Source organism: Gadus macrocephalus, chromosome 12 (genome assembly GCF_031168955.1).
Source record: "Gadus macrocephalus chromosome 12, ASM3116895v1".
In the NCBI taxonomy this organism is placed as follows: Eukaryota; Metazoa; Chordata; class Actinopteri; order Gadiformes; family Gadidae; genus Gadus; species Gadus macrocephalus.
In genome coordinates, this window is record NC_082393.1 from 15365892 (window position 1) to 15384699 (window position 18808).

The 18808-nt window shown below is 46.8% G+C and overlaps 1 protein-coding gene across 13 annotated transcripts in view; it reads left to right on the forward strand.

The window, feature by feature from the left end:
- dab1a (DAB adaptor protein 1a) overlaps positions 1-18808 on the forward strand; it is a 161341-nt gene that overhangs the window by 139615 nt on the left and 2918 nt on the right. For 7 of the 13 annotated variants that reach the window (XM_060066872.1, XM_060066871.1, XM_060066875.1 and 4 more), the window contains 7 exons: positions 4963-5115; positions 7366-7428; positions 7693-7792; positions 8963-9390; positions 9759-9954; positions 10762-10904; positions 12949-13045. In XM_060066872.1, coding sequence (XP_059922855.1) covers positions 4963-5115; positions 7366-7428; positions 7693-7792; positions 8963-9390; positions 9759-9954; positions 10762-10904; positions 12949-13029 — 1164 coding nt within the window. In that variant the 3' untranslated portion in view covers positions 13030-13045. Of the gene's footprint in view, positions 1-4962; positions 5116-7365; positions 7429-7692; positions 7793-8962; positions 9391-9758; positions 9955-10761; positions 10905-12948; positions 13050-18808 lie in introns of all 13 variants that reach the window. The other 6 variants (XM_060066878.1, XM_060066881.1, XM_060066882.1 and 3 more) reach the window with 3 other exon arrangements.

An 18808-nucleotide genomic window follows, 5' to 3' on the forward strand; every position in this document is an offset into this window, starting at 1 on the left:
TGTGTGTGTGTGTGTGTGTGTGTGTGTGTGTGTGTGTGTGTGTGTGTGTGTGTGTGTGTGTGTGTGTGTGTGTGTCTATTGGGCTCCCATCCTTATTTGAACGTATTCCAAGTTGTGCTTTGGGCCTGTGTGTGTGTTTGTGTGTGAGTGTGTGTATGTGCTTGTGCATGTTGAGCTAGGTGAGGGTGTCCGGCTCTCTCCATGTGTTCCTGCCGTGACTGCATGGGAGCTGTCTTGATATAGCATGCCAGTCTGGGGTTCGCTGCTGCCAGTGAATGTAATATGTGCCCGCATGATCTTATTGTTGCTTGCTCAGAATGGATATTTTGTCATTGGCTGTGGTGCTTTACTGGACATTGATACACGTAACAATACGGATGTGCTGGGGTTCATGGATGCAAAGCAATCACATGGGATGTGGAACACTGCCTTCTCGATGTGTCATGTCATATGAAGTATATGTGCAGGTCTGATTTGCATAAATCACATTAAATGTTTTTTGGGTATATGTGTCGGTGTGTGTGTCGGTGTGTGGGTCGGTGTGCGTTCATGAGCCTTTAATGACTAGTGTGTGATTCTCTACTTCCCTTGTTACCAGGGCACCGCGTCTGTTTTAGTGGTCCTGCAGTCCGTCCAGGGTGCCTCCTCCTCCCCCCCACTGTCTGTCTGCCTGTCTGTCTTGGGTGGGGTGCTGAGCTGCACTGCTCTAGTGGTTCAGCAACCAAGCAGAAATCTATTCTGTCAGATGGGGCACACTGGGACTCAGTCTCCCACCACTGTGGTTCCATATGATCCCTCTGCCTCCACTAAGAGGCTTACGGCATGGGGACTCTCTCTCTCTCTCTCTCTCTCTCTCTCTCTCTCTCTCTCTCTCTCTCTCTCTCTCTCTCTCTCTCTCTCTCTCTCTCTCTCTCTCTCTCTCTCTCTCTCTCTCTCTCTCTCTCTCTCTCTCTCTCTCTCTCTATCCTCCCTCATTATATTTCTTTCTCTTTGTCACTCTTTCTCTCTCTCTCTTACTCTCCTGCTCTCTCTCTCTCTTTCTCTTTCTCGTTCTGTCATTCTGTTTCACTCTCTCTCTGTCCCTCTTTCTCTCTCTCTATCCCTCTTTCTCTCTCTTTATCCCTATTTCTCTCTCTCTCTATCTCTCTCTCTCTCTCTCTCTCTCTCTCTCTCTCTCTCTCTCTCTCTCTCTCACTGTCACTCTTTCTCTCTCTCTCTTACTCTCTTGCTCTCTCTCTCTCTCTCTCTCTCTCTCTCTCTCTCTCTCTTTCTCTCTCCCTCTCTCTCTCTCTCTCTTTCTCTTCTATTTTACTCTCTCTCTGTCCCTCTTTCTCTCTCTCTATCCCTCTCTTTCTCTCTCTTTCTGCTTTCCCATCCTTCACAACCTGCTGGTGTTGTGAGATGCTAGGCTACCTGATGTACATAGCGTGGCACTGCGTACATCATAACGAACAAATCCAATGTTTATATCTCTGACTCTTAGCTGAACGATATGACCCCACATCTCCCTCGCTTCACTTCAACTCCAAACATGATTATATTATCTCTTCCAACCTTAGCTTGCAGGAAAATCCAAATCTCTTCATAACGTCATTAATCACTCACTCACACACTTACGGATTCTTGTTCTATTTACATTTTTGGGGTTGGGTAGTCCATCCAGGTAATGTATCCTGACCCGCACAGTAAAACTAGATGAGACATGTTTTGCGCCTGCAGGTAACACATGCAGGGTTACTGCATCACGTTGACTTCCCGTTTCTGCACTTGGAGGTCAACCTATGCACATCATCATGGCAGCTCACTGGTGGGTTGATAAATAAAGCACAACTGTGAATGAGTACTGGCCGAAAATAAGGTTTACCTCAGAATAACCTTGAGTGTGGGTGTGTTTGAGTGTGTGTGCATGTGTGTGTGTGTGTGTATATGTGTGTGTGTGTGTGTGTGTGTGTGTGTGTGTGTGTGTGTGTGTGTGTGTGTGTATGTGTGTGTGTGTGTGTGTGTGTGTGTGTGTGTGTGTGTGTGTGTGTGTGTGTCTGCGCAAAGTGATCAGTCAGACTGCAGGGGTGCAGCAAAGTGGCTTTAATTAACAAGGCTGTGTTAATTGTCCGTGGAACACACGTGCCCAGGTAATTACCGTTTCCCTTGAGATGGCTAATTGATAAGTGTCATCCTCTTCGATAAGGATGAAGGGGCAAGCAGTGAGGTGGGGGAAGGCATGATGTGCAGGGTGGAGTGCCAATTGGCAGAGATCAAAAGGCTGGGATGGACAAAGAAACAGATTGATGGGGGAACCTGAAAATAAAAGAGGAGGGGTGATTAAAGAGCGATAGAGAAACGTTATGGCAAAGATGGGTGGAGCCTTATTTTTATCCAACTCCTCCTCCTCCTACTACTACTTTTCCCCCAACGATGTGGTTTACAATCCAGCCTCTCGCTACATCACTGCCTGGCTGTCATGTCCTTCTTTCTGTCTCGCTCACCAGGGTTCCGTACATCGTGGTAGCAGGCTTTACAGCAACAATGGGGTTCAAACCCGCTCAGAGCGCTGTGGTTTGAAGTAGTGTGAAAACCACTTCAAACCATTGAGTTAGGTCTCTGTGTCTGAGAAGATCCTCCTTGACAGGTCTGCAGAAAAACCTTAGCAAATGTTTTTTTTGTGTATGTAGTGGTGTTGGTAAGTGTGTGTGTGTGTGTTCCTGCGCATGTGGTAAATCTGTGTATGTGTGTGTGTGTGTGCAGGGCCGCTGACAGGTTTGGCTGGGCCCGGGACAAAATTCTCTCAATGGGCCCCCCCCCCAAAAAAAAACCACACACACCTCTACTTTCTCAGTCCCTACCCTACCCTTAAATGACGGAAATTCAAAAAAATACTCATTACTCAACAAACAATTTATTTGAACATTTTAACATTAACTTTGTGTGCAACTATTTAGGTGCGAAATGCCATGCGTCAGACTTTTGTGGTGGCAAAGTCATCAATGAGGTCATTGAAGTCCAGCTTCTTTGCAAGCTTGTGCTCTATGGAAAGCATTGCCAGCCCGTTGAGCCTCTCCTGTGACATCTTTGAGCGCAAGTAGTTTTTTATTAGCTTAAATTTGCTGAAGGCTCGCTCACTTCCAGCCAATAGTCACACAGGCTTGGACAGGTAGATCCTGAGAAAAATGCAGAGGTCCCCATAAATGCTCTGAAGCCCCATTTCGTATAAATTAACACAGAAAAGAATAGACTGATCAACTTGGCTAACTCTATCCCAAAGACTACAAAAGTTTAAAAATCTAAGGTTTTTTTTTTTGTTCCCAAAATTGTCAAACGCCGAAACACAACCACAGAATTCCCTTGTGCAGCTCCCAAACACATGACGTCGGGATGACAAGCCCATTTATTACGGATAAACCAAAAGGATTATTTAGAACTTTAATTGGATAGGCTATGGATATGGACTGAGTGAAGTTATGGCTTTCAGAATCATACCACAATAAAACTCACGCTATTGTATTCACTTAGAGCTCATTAACTGCACATTTCATCGACCATTTTTCACTTGACCAAGGGGAATCATGTCAAGGGTACTTTTATTTATCGCCAGACCCGCGTTTATGTCCGCTGAACTTCCAGAGAATGTTTGGGGAACAAGGCGGAGCCCATTCATCTGGCGAGTTTCAAGTTAACGGCAATCAGAAACTAAGTTACAGGCTACCCCAAAACGTCACGTTTATAACCCATTCGTTACATCCAACTCTATCTAAATGGCAATTTCACATGTTGCCATGCCACTGGCTTATTTTAAACCATGAGCCGCGTTACACTGGCTGTACTTGCTGTAGTTTGGTCTGGCTTTGCGAGACTACACTGGCTGTAATTCAGCTGACTGGGAATGATTCTCAAATCAATTCAGCCTGATTGGAGTGCGCAGCGCGTGCCTGCCTGAAACATTTGATTTGGACATGGGCCTATTTGCGGGGTAATGTGCATATTCTAAGATTCAATTAGATATAGGCGTATGAAACACAGTGTAATAAAGCCGTTGTGGTTATCAAATTATTCAATGCCCCCTGTCTGTCTGATATTGATCTCCGTGTGACTTGCTCATGTGGTGCTGCGCTAATATGTTTGACACGCCGCCTGTGCCTGTGTTACTTGACGACGGGGCTGGAAAAAGTTGGCCGTCTTACCTGGCTGTGCTGCACAGCTGCCTTTACTGGTACCTGCAGCATCACCTGAGTCTTTTCTGAAATATTTATAAAGAGATCCCCTCAGGCTTTCGGCTTCTTCCTCTCTTTTTCGCCTTTCTTTTTTTTTCAGGGCTCCTGACTCGCGCACTGACCACTAATGGAATGATGTCGTCTTTTTTCTTCTCCAAAGACCAAACCATTTTGCCATAGGGGTGATAGGGGGTTATTGGCCGTTTTTTCAAGGGCAATGAAGGCAAACAATCTAGGAGTCATTAATTGAATGCAAATAAAGCACTTTTCTTCTCTAAATCAACACATTTTGAAGTATACATACAATAATTAATCCCAACTTCATGGGGGTCCAGTTATGGGCCCCCCCCATTCCAGGGCCAGTCCAGGGCCCGGGACAACGTACCCGTTTGTCCCCCCCTGTCGGCGGGCCTGTGTGTGTGTGTGTGTGTGTGTGTGTGTGTGTGTGTGTGTGTGTGTGTGTGTGTGTGTGTGTGTGTGTGTGTGTGTACTTGTTTGTGTGTGTGTGTGAGTGCAAGTATGTAAGTGTGTGTATGCGTTTGTTTCTAAAAGGGCCTTTGTACACGTGAAGGCATTGTGATTGCTATCCACCAAAAGTAAATTGTACACCATCCTCTTGCCTTCCTTCTTCTTTCCATGTGTATTCGGAACCACACTGTTTTTGTGTCGCCAGCTTGTTTTTAGTTTTATTGTCTGTCTATTACATCTGTTTGTCCATTCACCTGTGCCATCTGAATAAAAAGGGTTGTGATTGCAGAACGGGCAGCAACGACCTTCTCATAACCATGAACATCATCATCATCATCGTCATCATCATCAGCCACCATCCTCAGAACCACCACCTGAACCTGCCCAGCCACAGGGGGCAGTGGCAGACCTGATAGATTTAACCTTTGGAATGGTGACCCAGGTATGGAACCAGCAACCCTGCCTTCCTTCTCTTGAAAGATAAAGGGTTTTACTCTATGGTTGCCCCTGGCAACTGCTCCTTTGAACTCCAACCCCACCTCCCCCCACCTCAGTAAATCCTTCGATTTACTTCTTGCCATGAAATATGAACATTGTGATTCACCCCTGACTGTTGACCCCCTGGAGGCATTTCAATGGCAACCAGATCTAATCAGGAATAAGGGTTCACATAGAAAGTTTCCTTGCCAGAAGCAGTTGACAGTGAATGTATGTGTGTGTGCGTGTGTGTGTATGTGTGTGCATGCCTGTATGTGTGGGCCTGTGTTTGTGTGTGTGTAACTGCCTATGTATGTATGAGTGTGTGCCTGTGTGCGTAGCGACCTGTATATCTGTGACATTGTGTGTGTGTGTGTGTGTGTGTGTATGTGTGTGTGTGTGTGTGTGTGTGTGTGTGTGTGTGTGTGTGTGTGTGTGTGTGTGTGTGTCTGTTTGTGTGTGTGTGCGTGCCTGTGTCTCTATGTAGGTGTCTGTATGTGTGTATGTGTGTGTGTGTCTGTGGATGTGCCTCTGTGTATGTGACTGTGTGTGTACACGAGGTTGAACCAACTTGAGGCAGAGGTAAGTGGGGCGTATTGAGAAGTAAATCACCGCACACAAACGTCAAGCGGTGCTTCTCGCTCTGAACACACGCAAAGGTCATTGTGTCCATCAGAGATTTGTCTGGGCCAATACCGGGTGGAGTGGTGGATGGGGATGAAGGGTGAGGCGGGTGGAGGTTTGTGCAGGGTCAGTGGTTCATTCCAGAGAGTCAAGATACTATCCACATGTTAATAACACATTCATAAAGACCCTGGCATTACCCTGCAGACCGTGACCTGTCCACCCCTTACCCCATCATTCAACATGGCTGGGACCAAGGCCCCGGTGTATAGAGACAGTCCATAAATCCATAAACGTCCTTCATATTTACTTCCGCCTCGTAAAGCCAATGCCAGTAGCAAGCATTCTACCGAAACAATGTATTATGTTAGTGGATTACCAGCGACGGCTCAGATATTGACTTAGCAGTCTGTAATTATTCAGTTACCAAAGAAAAAGGATATGTATGCTCTTCAATTATTTGGCAAATTCTGTTTGCGGCGCAAAAAAACGATGTAATTGCCCAATTGGAGGTATCTCGTGTATTGTGCTGCTAGGGTTGATATATATCTGCCATAGAATGCTGTGGGTTGACATCGCCCTATATTACCGTCTCCTAGCGACCTCGTCTCTGTCTCTCGCTCCCTCTCTCTCTCAAACATTGTCCTCATTTAGAAGTACGCTCGCCGATCCATTTTCTGATAGACAGACAAGAAGAGGTTTCCGGTCTATGTGTGACCTATGAGTTTAGTGAGACAAAAGGAGATATTCCAAGAACATTCATTATCTCAAAAGAAATTACCCGCATCTGTGATTTATGCTAATCTCTGACCATGTGTGCAGGGCTTAAATTCCTTTTAACTACTAAAAATAGACTTCCCTTAACTTGCCACCGGGGGTTAAGATATTATTAATGTCGGAAAGGGAAAGAGATGAAAGGAAATGGTCGCAGAGGGGGGATGATGGGGGGAGGGGGAGGGGGGAGGAGAAAAAGTTTAAGTATGAAAGGGAAGTGCAGACCGTCTGAAGGCTGATCACATATAAACGCCTTACTATCGTTATCCGGTCCTTTGATATCCCTATCCTTTAGGACACACCATGTGATAATGCCAAAGAACAAGAAGGGAGTATTTAGGGAATTGCCATGGAGATGGCGTCCTCCTTCAACAAAGAAGCCAAAAGAGGTCAATAAAAAGTGACTATCGGTTCTTGTGTACATCCATCAGTTGCCGTCAGCTGCGGGCTGAGGGATGTACACAGAACTGGACCCAGCGTTAGAGTCAATCCGATGTACCACGCCAGCCTAACCAATCATTTCATTCCATTGCCCCATCTCCCCATGACCTCATCATCCCCTCTGCTGTGTGGGGATGTGGTTGTCACTGTCCTGTACAGAGGTAGGCACCGGGCACATTGCCCTCCTCCTACGCATGCTGTGCTGCGCGCCTCGCTGTAGCATGCTACACTGTACACACTGTGCATGTTGCAACGGAATGAATATATATGACCCCAGAGTAATACTCTCTGTTAGTGTGGTTTTTCTCTTTGTTTTTTGTTTTCCATCAGTTTCTTGACACCTGGCCAATTCCTCTGTGCTTTTTTTGCTTCTCAGAATATTAACCAACTAGAGCTTTTTGGAGACATGTCCACTCCCCCGGATATCACCTCTCCATCCGTGAGTAGAATGTTTGTTTCCGTTGACTTATTTTCCTGGCGGTGGGCAGCATCCATTGATGTGGATCCGCAGAGGACGAAAACTGCAATACCCATGCTGCAGTTCTTCACATTCCTCTTATCTTGTGTTGGGGGCCTCTACTCTCCTGACCTACATACATCTGTGCATGTTCAGGACAAAAACATTGTGGTTGTTGTTGTCATGAATACATGTCTGCTCTCTGATCAACCCTCTCCTCTCTCCATCCAAACGTCATGGCTGAAGACCCCCGCCTCTCCCGCCAATACCCTGCTAGACCCCTCCCTGGGCCTGCAGCCCCCATCAGAACTCTTTGCCTCCTTCAGCCCCACCTCTTTGCCCTCAGGTAACACCCTGCTCCGTGTGCATCACTCACTCACGCACAGACACACAAGCACGCGTCTGCACACATACACACACACACACAGGGCTGGAGAAAACAAATACACATCTGGAGATAAGGACAGTTGAACAGGAGGAAGACATAAGAGAGAAAATAGATTAAGATAAGAAGGGCAGAAGCAGGTAGGTGGGTAGGAGGGAGATAGAGAGCCGGAGAGGGATTGATGATAAATGGAGATGTGGAGTTTGATGTGGTGGGAGGGTTGGGGAAGTGGAGAAGAGGTTGCCATGCGTTGAATATAAAATGCTTCATTTAGTGCAGGCCCGGGCATTTCTGCTTTACCTTTGGCTCAGTTTAACTGGGCCGGTCAGCAGGGACGTAATAAACATGTGGGGATGGCTGGGGGAGAGACTCTTTGGTATGCACGCTGCTTCTGTGGATGACACTGCTGCGCTGCGCTCTCCTCCTCTCCTCCTCCTCCTCCTCTCAGACATTATTATAAACATGTTTCGTCCTTTCCACTCCTCGCCTTTAAAGTCCTCTCTTCTCCTCTCCAATTTCTTACATATCTATCGTTCCATACTTCCCCACTCTCCGCTATTATTAAATCCTCTCTTTCCCTCTCCCCTCCTCTTCTCTCTCCTCTCCTCTCCTCTCCCATCAAATCCCTTCTACTCACTTCTCCCTCACACTTTCCCTTTTCCCCCTCCTAACGATCTGCCAAGGAGGTGTAAGTGTATAAAGGTCACTCTGGGCATTACGTGCTGCCCTGTTTCTGTATCATAACATTTGGTGGTGCAGGCAGGAGAGGCAGCGTGCAAGTGTGATAGATAGAGAATAGTTGTGCTGTACATCAGTCAGAGTGCATCACATAGAGAGGTCTGGCCATTCATAAGGCCTGCCTCACAAAAAGGGATTATCCCAGTCACTTCACCAAGACCATTAACAGACACTGCATTAGGCACAGGCCAAAAGTAGGCCAGCGCTGTTTGATGATGCGTTGGTTATTATGCTAGTGTGTGCATAGTGCATTGTGTATGTGTTTGAAATTAATATTCTGCTCCCCTTTCTTCCCTGCTCCACATCCCAGACATGAGGGATGTACCCGTGTCTGTGCCTATACTTCCTAGCTCATGTTTCTTACAGCTGTTTGTGTCTCACCCTGACCACCAGGTTATGTGACCATGGGAGCCGTGCCTCCAGCCCACTGGTCCCAGCAGGCCTTCGCCGCCCAGGCCCCCCTGGCATTCGGGGTGCAGTCTCCCCTGGGCCAGGTGCTGCCGGGGGGCCAGCCCCTTATTTGGGGCCAGGCCAACCTGTTCCCCGCCACGCAGCAGCAGTGGGCGGCCATGGCGGCCGGAGCCTTCCCTCCAACAGCCTACCTCCCTGGCCAGCCCGTGGGGCCCCTGCCTGCCGCCATGTTCCAGACCCTGGCCCAGATGGCGGCCATCCCCTCCCCCACCGGTGACGGCCAATCAGGTGTGGCCGCCGCCGCCACCACCACCGCCACCGCAGGCGCATCGGCCCTCTCGCCATCGGCACTGTCGAGTCCCCTGCGCCAGGAACGTGCCGCCCTGAAGATGAGCAAGGAGATGTTTAAGGTAGGAGACTACTTTGAGCCTTCCGTCGCTTCCGCCGAAGGCTGTTAAACTACTAGCCCCTTTGTTGAGGGCCTCTGCCTGAATAACATCTCTGAATATCAGCTATTCCTTTTTTGTTTGGATATTCAGAGACATCTAGATTCTTGCAACTTTCCATTGATAATATATAATAAACATTAAATAATAAATGATAATAAACTTTAACACAAAAAATTAACATCAATCTGCCAATCACTAGTCAAAAAATCGAATCCCGTTCTATCAGTTATACAAAAAGAAATACATTCATTCGTCATTAACTTTGACCTCCCGTGCAGCTTGTTATTGAATACCCTTTTATTATTATTGAAAACCTTCTTTGGTGACAGGACTTCCCCCTGGCGAGGGCTCCAGCCATGCCGGGCCCGAAGATGGGGCAGCCCAATCTAGCAGGAACCTCTGATGCTTTCAGCAGCTACTTCAACCGCGTGGGCACCGCCCAGGACACAGACGACTGTGACGACTTTGACATTTCTCAGATGAATCTGACACCTGTCACCTCTACAACGCCCTCCACTAACTCACGTAAAGACACACATGCAAACACATACACACACACACGCTCAAACACACACACAAACACATTCATGAACAAATACTTGCAAAGACGCCAATTGACAACATATGGCATTTCACCGTTATTCACTTCATTTATTTAACATGGTCACTCACAACGCATATTAAACACACGCTGGAAAACCGCACATGAACCGAAACAGACAACACACAAATATGCAGAAGGAGAATATATGTCAACGTATCAATGTATCATAGACAGGATATATATTGACATCATATACCATATACATAGCCAAATAGATTTTTATAGATAGTGTTATTTCTAAGTGCTTATGCCACGGAACCCATTGAGTTATGTTCATAGTTCCTTGAAAACGGCACAAACAAATGGCAGGTTTGTGTCCAAAACGAGGCATTGGGCTTCCATCACTGCATTTTGACCAGGGTGCTGCTCAGTCAAAATAATCAACCCCCCCTAATATACCACTGCCTGCAATTCGTTCAAAAACGACTTCAATGAGGACCCCATATCTGATTTCGGTAAAACATCGACTGGGGCTACCCGCACTTTGGAGAGGAAACAATTCAAGGCAAGACTTTCTTAGAATGTGAGGCATACAATTAAATGGAGATTTTAGGATACCCCTGGTGACATCAAACACACTGCCCACACATCGCGCTGACTATATTGTACCCTGTGGAAATTTATGTTTTCGAAAAGCACTTCGACAGCCTTGGCGAAAAGGGCAATTTGGATTGGTTGTAAGTATATCTGGGCCTGAGGTACAGCTAATCCTTTCCCCCATCCCGCAGCGCCAACATCGGCCCCCAGGCAGAGCTCCCCCTCCAAGTCCTCACATGTCAGCGACCCCCCAACCGACGCAACGGACCCCCCTACGGATGACTCGTTTGGCGAGGTAGAGGGCAGCCCTAGTCGCAGTGGCGAGGAGGACCCTGTAAGTGTGTGTTTGCATGTGTGTGTGTGTGTGTGTGTGTGTGTGTGTGTGTGTGTGTGTGTGTGTGTGTGTGTGTGTGAATGCTAGTGTCATCAGCTGATAAATAGCCCATGTTAAAGCTTTGGCAGGCCAGGTAATCACTCTACTTGATTAAGGGGCAGACCTGTGTGTGTGTGTGTGTGTGTGTGTGTGTGTGTGTGTGTGTGTGTGTGTGTGTGTGTGTATGTGTGTGCGTGTTTGTGTCTGTGTGACTGTGTGTCTATGTGTTTATTTATTATATGAGGAACCTTTTTGGGGGATTTTAGCCCACCTTATACGGGAGATGATAAGGGGACGTGCACCAGTCGATGTGTGTGTGTGTGTGTGTGTGTGAGTGTGTGTGTGTGTGTGTCTGTGTGTGTTTGTCTGTTTGTGTGCTTGCATGTGTGTGTGGGTGTGTATGTGTGTGAGTGTTTGTGTGTGTGTGTGTGTGTGTGTGTGTGTGTGTGTGTGTGTGTGCTTGCATGTGCGTGTGTGTGTGTGTCTGAATGAGTGTATGTGTGTGTATGTAGCTAGCAGGGCGTTAAGTGAGCTGGTGGAATGGACAGAGACATCATTAAGTGTTTATTAATATGAGCCTGGTATCCTCTATACATCAAATGAATGGAAAGGCTCTTCCTGGCTAACATGAAGAAGAATTAGTGGCCCAATTCACCCCAGCAATTTATATTTATTCAGTCCAAGCCAACCAGGTCTGACCCAGAAATAGACAGGGAGAGATAAGGGAGCGGTGAAGAGGTGTAGAGGGGGTCCGGTGAGGGGTAGGAGGCCTGTGTGACCTTCCGGAAAGAATCCAAAGCAAGGCTCGAGATTCTAGCCCATTCTGTCTTACTTTGTTTCTCTTTGTCTCTCTGCCTGTCTTTCTTCCTTTTTGTTTTCTCCTTGGATTCCCTCCATTGCGTCTCTCAACCTTTCAGCACTTTTTTGTTTTACCTTTATTATGCTTCTCTTTTTGTCTTGTTGGTTTAACGCTTTTCATACAGTCATTATTGAAAAGACTTACAGAGGGAAGAAGAAAGCAAGAGCTTTCACATTCTAGAAAATGCCACAACCTCAAAAGAAGGGGAACCTTTCCGAGACTTGAGGAAAGGAAGGAAAATAATGCATTTGGGGCCACTGCCGCCCACGCGCTGATTCGTGTGAGGACGGGAGAGATAGAAAGGTTACCCAGGAACCGAGAGAAGGGGAAAAAAGGACAGAACAAGTAGAAGTGGGAATAAACAGCATCCTACAATATGGGGTGTGAAAAGCCAAAGTGTTTCAGGGGAAAGCAGCAAATCAATAGAATGAACACTAAAAGGCTTTCATAATAGGTCACTCACTGTGTGAGTTTCAGTGTTTGGATGTGTGTGTGTGTGTGTGTGTGTGTGTGTGTGTGTGTGTGTGTGTGTGTGTGTGTGTGTGTGTGTGTGTGTGTGTGTGTGTGTGTGTGTGTGTGTGTGTGTGTGTGTGTGTGTGTGTGCGTATGCGTGTTGTGTGTGTGTGTGTGTGTGTGTGTGTGTGTGTGTGTGTGTGTGTGTGTGTGTGTGTGTGTGTGTGTGTGTGTGTGTGTGTGTGTGCTTATGTGTGTGTGTTTCCATGTGTGGATATGTAGGTGTGGGGCTGTCAATATATTTGAATGGGAGTCTGAGAGTTGGAGATGAGCAGTGGTTTTTATCTCTGATCGTTCTTTTTGTCCCTTTTCTCGATGGTCACTTTCTCTCTTCAGCTCCTGTTTACGCCTTTGCCATTTTCAGTCCTCAGAACTGCTGCGGCCCTCCTTCAACTTGATTCTTCCTCTGTTTGCTTCCTTTCTCTACCTTCTTTTCCTCCATTTCCTATTTCACAAACTCGGTTCTTCTTCTTTCAAATCTACATTTCCACCGACTGTTTCTCCACACTCCTCCTTCCTGAATCCCTCTCCTTCCCTTCTCCCTCGTCCACGCAACATTCCACACACCGCTCCTATTCCCCCTCTCTTCTTCCTCGCCGGCCACCGCATCGCTTCACTTCTCCTGCTGTCTAGGCGTGTAGTTCTGGTTCTCCCTGCCCCAGCGAGACGACAGAGCCTTGTCCTGACCAGGCCAGTCCAGAGGCAGGGAGCTAGACAACCGCAGGGAAGGGTAGGTATCGACTCTTTCTCTTCCTTCCACCACTTTAAATTCCATAAGGATGCAGACCTCTCCCTGTCTCTGACTTTCACTCTCTCTCACTCTGCTGTCCTCCGCCTTCTGCCTTGCCTCTTTGTCACATCACTGCCATCATTGATTCTTTTTTTAACCTTCACTGGAATTTCCTCATTGTTTCTTGCACCCCCGCTATCCTTGCCTGCTATCAAACATGTCTTCCCTGCCTGCGTGTGTGTGTGTGTGTGTGTGTGTGTGTGTGTGTGTGTGTGTGTGTGTGTGTGTGTGTGTGTGTGTGTGTGTATGTGTGTGCGTGCGTGCGTGCGTGCATGTGTGTGTCAATGAAGTCGGTGTGTGTTGTGTTGTGCGTGAGTGTGTGGTTTTTTCATTGCTATGCTATGTCTGTTTGCTGTTAAGTTGTATCTTTTTATATTATTATTATTAATACTATTATTAGAATTATTATTTTGCAACCCTCGTGAGTATTCCACTGTACAGCGAAGCAATGATCCCACAAAGCCTGCTTTAATCCGAATGTATAGCCATCCAATATTTATCCCTATTCGCTTTGGAGCGACTGTACCCCGGTAACCTCCTACTCCTGCTCCCACACCCTGGTTTTATAAGGCCCGTCCGGTGCGCCTCACAGCACAACGCAACCGTTAATTACAGATCATCAGCAAAAGTGCACTGCTGGGAACAATGGTGTCTTTTGTCATTGGCTGGTTTTGTCAGTGATACGCTGATCTCTGGTGATTAAGGTTAACCCCAAGTGACGCGCCGTGTCGTTTTAGTTTCAGGCATATTGCATAACGTTTAGCGATGCAATGTGACACACAGCGTATGCATTCTTTTAGAGGGACGGGGGAACAGTAAGTGGCAGAGAGCACAGACATCATCCCTACTGATAAAAACATGAAAAGACTGCCGTGTTACTCAACGCAGAGTTGAAGACTTAACGCAGCGTAGACTCAGAGCGGCTCATGGAGGCAGTTTATAAACAAAACCTCAGGGGCCTTAGCTCACATGACCTGATAGCAAAGAGTTGTGCTCACAGACTGTTTGTTTCCTCCTAGGAGACCATCGGTACAATATATGCAGAGCGGCGTCAAGACACGATTTACACCCACGCACACACATACACACACACATATGCAAAAGCATACAAGTGCAGCCTCGACGGCATAACCCTTGCACTATTTCTGTCCAAATTCATACACACGGGCAGGCAGCCATGTTGGTGCCTGCCTCCGAACCGCCGTCTGTGCGGGGCCCCCCCCCTGCCCACACACTTCCATACAGCAGCTTCCTAATGATAGCTGTTGGCAGCCAGTCCCACACAGATTTTTTTTTTAATGATTATCTTTTCATCAGTTAATGCTGGGGTGCCAGGATTAATGACTGCCCGGACATAATTGGCTTTAATTAAAGCCCAAGACGCCTCCTCGTCACCCCCACTGAAGGGGGAAGGGGAGATGGCATCTTGGGCCGTGGAAGGGAGAGTGGTGACTAGTGTCTCTGATGTGTAGCTCCACAAACCCATGCGCCCCTTATCCCACACGTGAACCCAACTAAAGCTTGTCACACTGAGAGGTTTGAGTTAAAATATCATTTGTGTGTGTGTGTGTGTGTGTGTGTGTGTGTGTGTGTGTGTGTGTGTGTGTGTGTGTGTGTGTGTGTGTGTGTGTGTGTGTGTGTGTGTGTGTGTGTGTGTGTGTTTGTGCGGGGTGGAAACTGAAGCGACCTCAAGGAAGTCGTTTTTGTTCCTGTGATGTTGTAGGTAGGAACACTGGACTTCTTTGGTTCGGGTCTAATGAAGATGCATCCATATGGTGTTTATGTGCTCAATCACAACTACTTAAGACACCTTGCCAAGCGAACACACACGCACACACACATAGACACACGCCCAAACACAGTCACACACACACATGCACACACATGCACACACACACAGACATATGCATGCACACACGCACACACGCACAACACACACACAGCCACACCTACACACACAGTCATACCACACATACACACACACACAAACACACACCTGTGCATTAGACCTAGTTATTCCCCAGCCAAACACACCTGTGATTGCTGCCACAGCCACCTGTGCCCGGATTGCAGCCAAAAAAGTGTGAGTTTGTGTGTAGGTGTGAGTATTTGTGTCTGTGGTTGGCTGTCGTCCAACAGTAGGGGCCGGACGTACATGTGTTGAGGTTTTCGCGGGAGTAAGTGTTTTTCTTTTTTTTGTGTTGGCTGATCTCATGGTGTCCAGTGGTGTCACACACGCACTCATGCACATAAATACACATGAGGAAAGACACACATGCAGAGAACCACATATTCCACAGACAATCTCTCTCACACAAACACATACACACACACACACACACACACACACACACACACACACACACACACACACACACACACACACACACACACACACACACACACACACACACACACACACACACACACATACACATATACACAAATCCACACACTAATAAAGCACACATGAATGAATAAACATTTGCTGCACACAACACTCACCTTTATATTGAAAGAATGAAGGCATAATGAACACCAGATATTTAGCCTATTAGGCTCAGATTTTTGTTTCCATTAAGCAGCCCATCCCTCCTCCTTCTCCTCGTCCTCCACTTCCTCTTCGATCACCTCTTCCAATTCCATCCCTACCACCACCTCCACCAATTCCTCCTCCACCACCTTCTCCTTCCCTACCTCCTCATCCTCCACCACCTCCTCCTCCACCTCCTAATCCTCTAAATCAGAGATCTTCAACAGGGGGTCCGCGAACCCTAGGGGATCCGCGGAGGTACTGCAGGGGGAGGGGGGATCGCGAAAGTTATGGTTGATTAGATTATTTTTTTTCATTTCAATTTTTCCACAAATTTAAATGTCTATAAATACACATTAACATGAATCCAACACACTAGCCGCGTTTACCTGGACACTTCTGATCTGATTTTTAATCGGAATTGATCTATTCCTATCATGCGATCCGAATGTGGAATGTACTGTATATATGGCATTTACAAAAGTGGTAACCGTATGTTTGTATATCTCTCGCGCATACCTGACACATCTGGACCGAGCACTCTAGCAGGAGAGAGCTTTTCTCTGCCTGCTCCTTCAATTAAGAAGGACAGCACAGCAACGTCAGTTTCTCGTCCGGTCCTTATATCTACCCCCTCCTCCGCCGCAAACAATACGTATTTGGATGAAAGTGCACAGACAAGACTGATGGGAGAGAGAGAGTGCTGTTATGTAAGGGATAATGTACAGAACGCCGGTCATTATCGGGAAAATAAGCGATCAGCAGAGAAATTGTCCGCCAAAGACGTTGACGCCGCTTAGCAACCGGACACGCTGGGGTTGATAAGTTACCGGACCACTTGCAGAGTGTTAAGAAAGACGCGAATCAGTCACTAAATGACACTAACATGCATCACAAATTTTCGTTTACACATTTATGTTTTAAAAATGTCAATTTGAATAGCTTTTATGTACATTACATGCAATTGACAGACATTGGTGATCTTGGCAGGTATCCGTTTATTATGTTATGTTATGTTTATGAATGGCTGTTGCATGGCCACCCTACTCAATGTACCTTGCACATGTTTAAAATAAAAGCATGAATCTATGAACCTGTGTATTATTTGAATATCTTAGTATTGAATGCAAAATAACAAGGTACATTTATGCATGGCACTATAGGACCAGTTTAAGAAAAAACACAATTTTATACAATACATAAGTAGGGGGTCCCCGCTCCATCGCTCGATCAGTTTGGGGGTCCTTGGCCTGGAAAACTTTGAAGACCCCTACTCTAAATCATTCTCGAGCCCCTTCTCCTCCACCACCTCCCTCTCCACTAACTGCTCCTCCCCTCCCTCCTCCTCTTACTCAACCTCAATCTCCAGCCCATTCTCAACTACCTTAACCTCCACCTGCTCCTACAACTCAAACGTCCACCTCCACCACCTGTCTCTACCCCCTCCCCCTCCTCATCCACATACTGTTCCATTTCCTCCTCCTCTGCCTCTTTCACCTCATTCTCAACTCACTCCTCATCCATCACATTATCCAACACCAACTCTGCCTTCGCCTCCTCCACCACCTCTGCCTCCACTCCCTCCACCTTCCTCACCTCCAACGGCTCCGCCCCTCCCCCCCTTCTCCCCCAACTACGTCTCCTCCCCCTTTCTTCCACCACCTCCACCCTCATCTCCTCCACCACCTCAACCACAGCCAACTCCACCCCCTACTCTTCCACCTCCTCATCCCCCTCCTTTTCCCGCGTCCTCCTTCTCCATAATCTCCTCCTCCCCCTCCTCCATCACCTCCTCCAGCACCGTTGGCAGCGTGGACTGAATGATGTAGAGGCGCAGTGCCGGATAGTGAGCTTGGGCGCTCTGGGAATGCTTGGCCTTGTCACTGCTGCTCTCAGCATCTCTCTGTCACTCTTCTTTCTCTCAGTCACTCAGTGGTGCTGGCGTCTCCTTTCTGCTGACTGTCTGGGTCTGGCAAGCCTCTCGAAATGCCACCATAACTACCCTTCAGCTCCAACAGCTTTTTTTGCGTTTGAGCATCACTCCGATATAGCATGAACTTTAACTCTCTAAATGAGAATTGGTCTGCAGAACCGCTTTGGTTTTGGTGGTCATGTCATGCCGCACATTGATTCAAGAAGTGTCTACTGTGCAAAAATAATGCAAAAGACTGGAAAGTTAGTAATTCTTCAAAAGTTTTTGGTTCAAGGATGATTGAATAGTTTGTCATTGTACTACTCGATTCACCAAATAAAATGTGATTAACTTGGACAAGGACGCTGATCTTGGAAAGTCCTTCCACTCCCTCAAAACATTCCATTGTATATTTTTGAATTTTTTTATAAGAACATGTTGCTGATGTTTGTTAGAGGGAATTGTTTTTTGCATTTAAGCACTAGCTTTTGAGGACATGGGGGCGTTTTCCAATTTACATATTCATAGAATGATACAGTGATATTAACATAAAGGTGTAGAATCAGTGCTAAGCCTGAGAAAAAAACATAATATATTGAATGATACGGGAAAAGGTTCAGGGGACCTTTAAGGAACTAACTCCATTTGCAGTACAATTTTCTTAAATACGATTTTAAGGTTTTCAGGTCTGAACGACCTGTAAACAGACCAGGCTATACTCTTAGCAATCTGGGCCTCTGGGAGAAAGAGAGGTCTTCCGGAAATCATCATATCACCAGTCATGAGCCTCCAATCCACCTGTGATGGTGGCAGATTGATCGATTGGTAATTATGGGTATGATAATCACACCCATGATTACTTAAGTCGTATGTGCTCCGATTGCAGGGGTTTGCATTGTCAAGCGCGGTTTTCAGCTAGCTTGGGGTTTCGAGTAAAGAATAGACGCAGTGAGTCACAAACTGGTGTTACTAGGCAGCTTGTTTCTCGCCTGTCACTGATTCATAAGGCACAGGATAGACAGAATGAAGAGGGAACGCGGATGGAAATGCATCACTGCGCACACGACACAGATACCAATATGTTGGCACATGCTCCTCCATTCTCACAATGTGACACACCCAGACACACACACACACACACACACACACACACACACACACACACACACACACACACACACACACACACACACACACACACACACACACACACACACACACAATGGCAAGCAACCACACATAGAAACTCAATACCAAT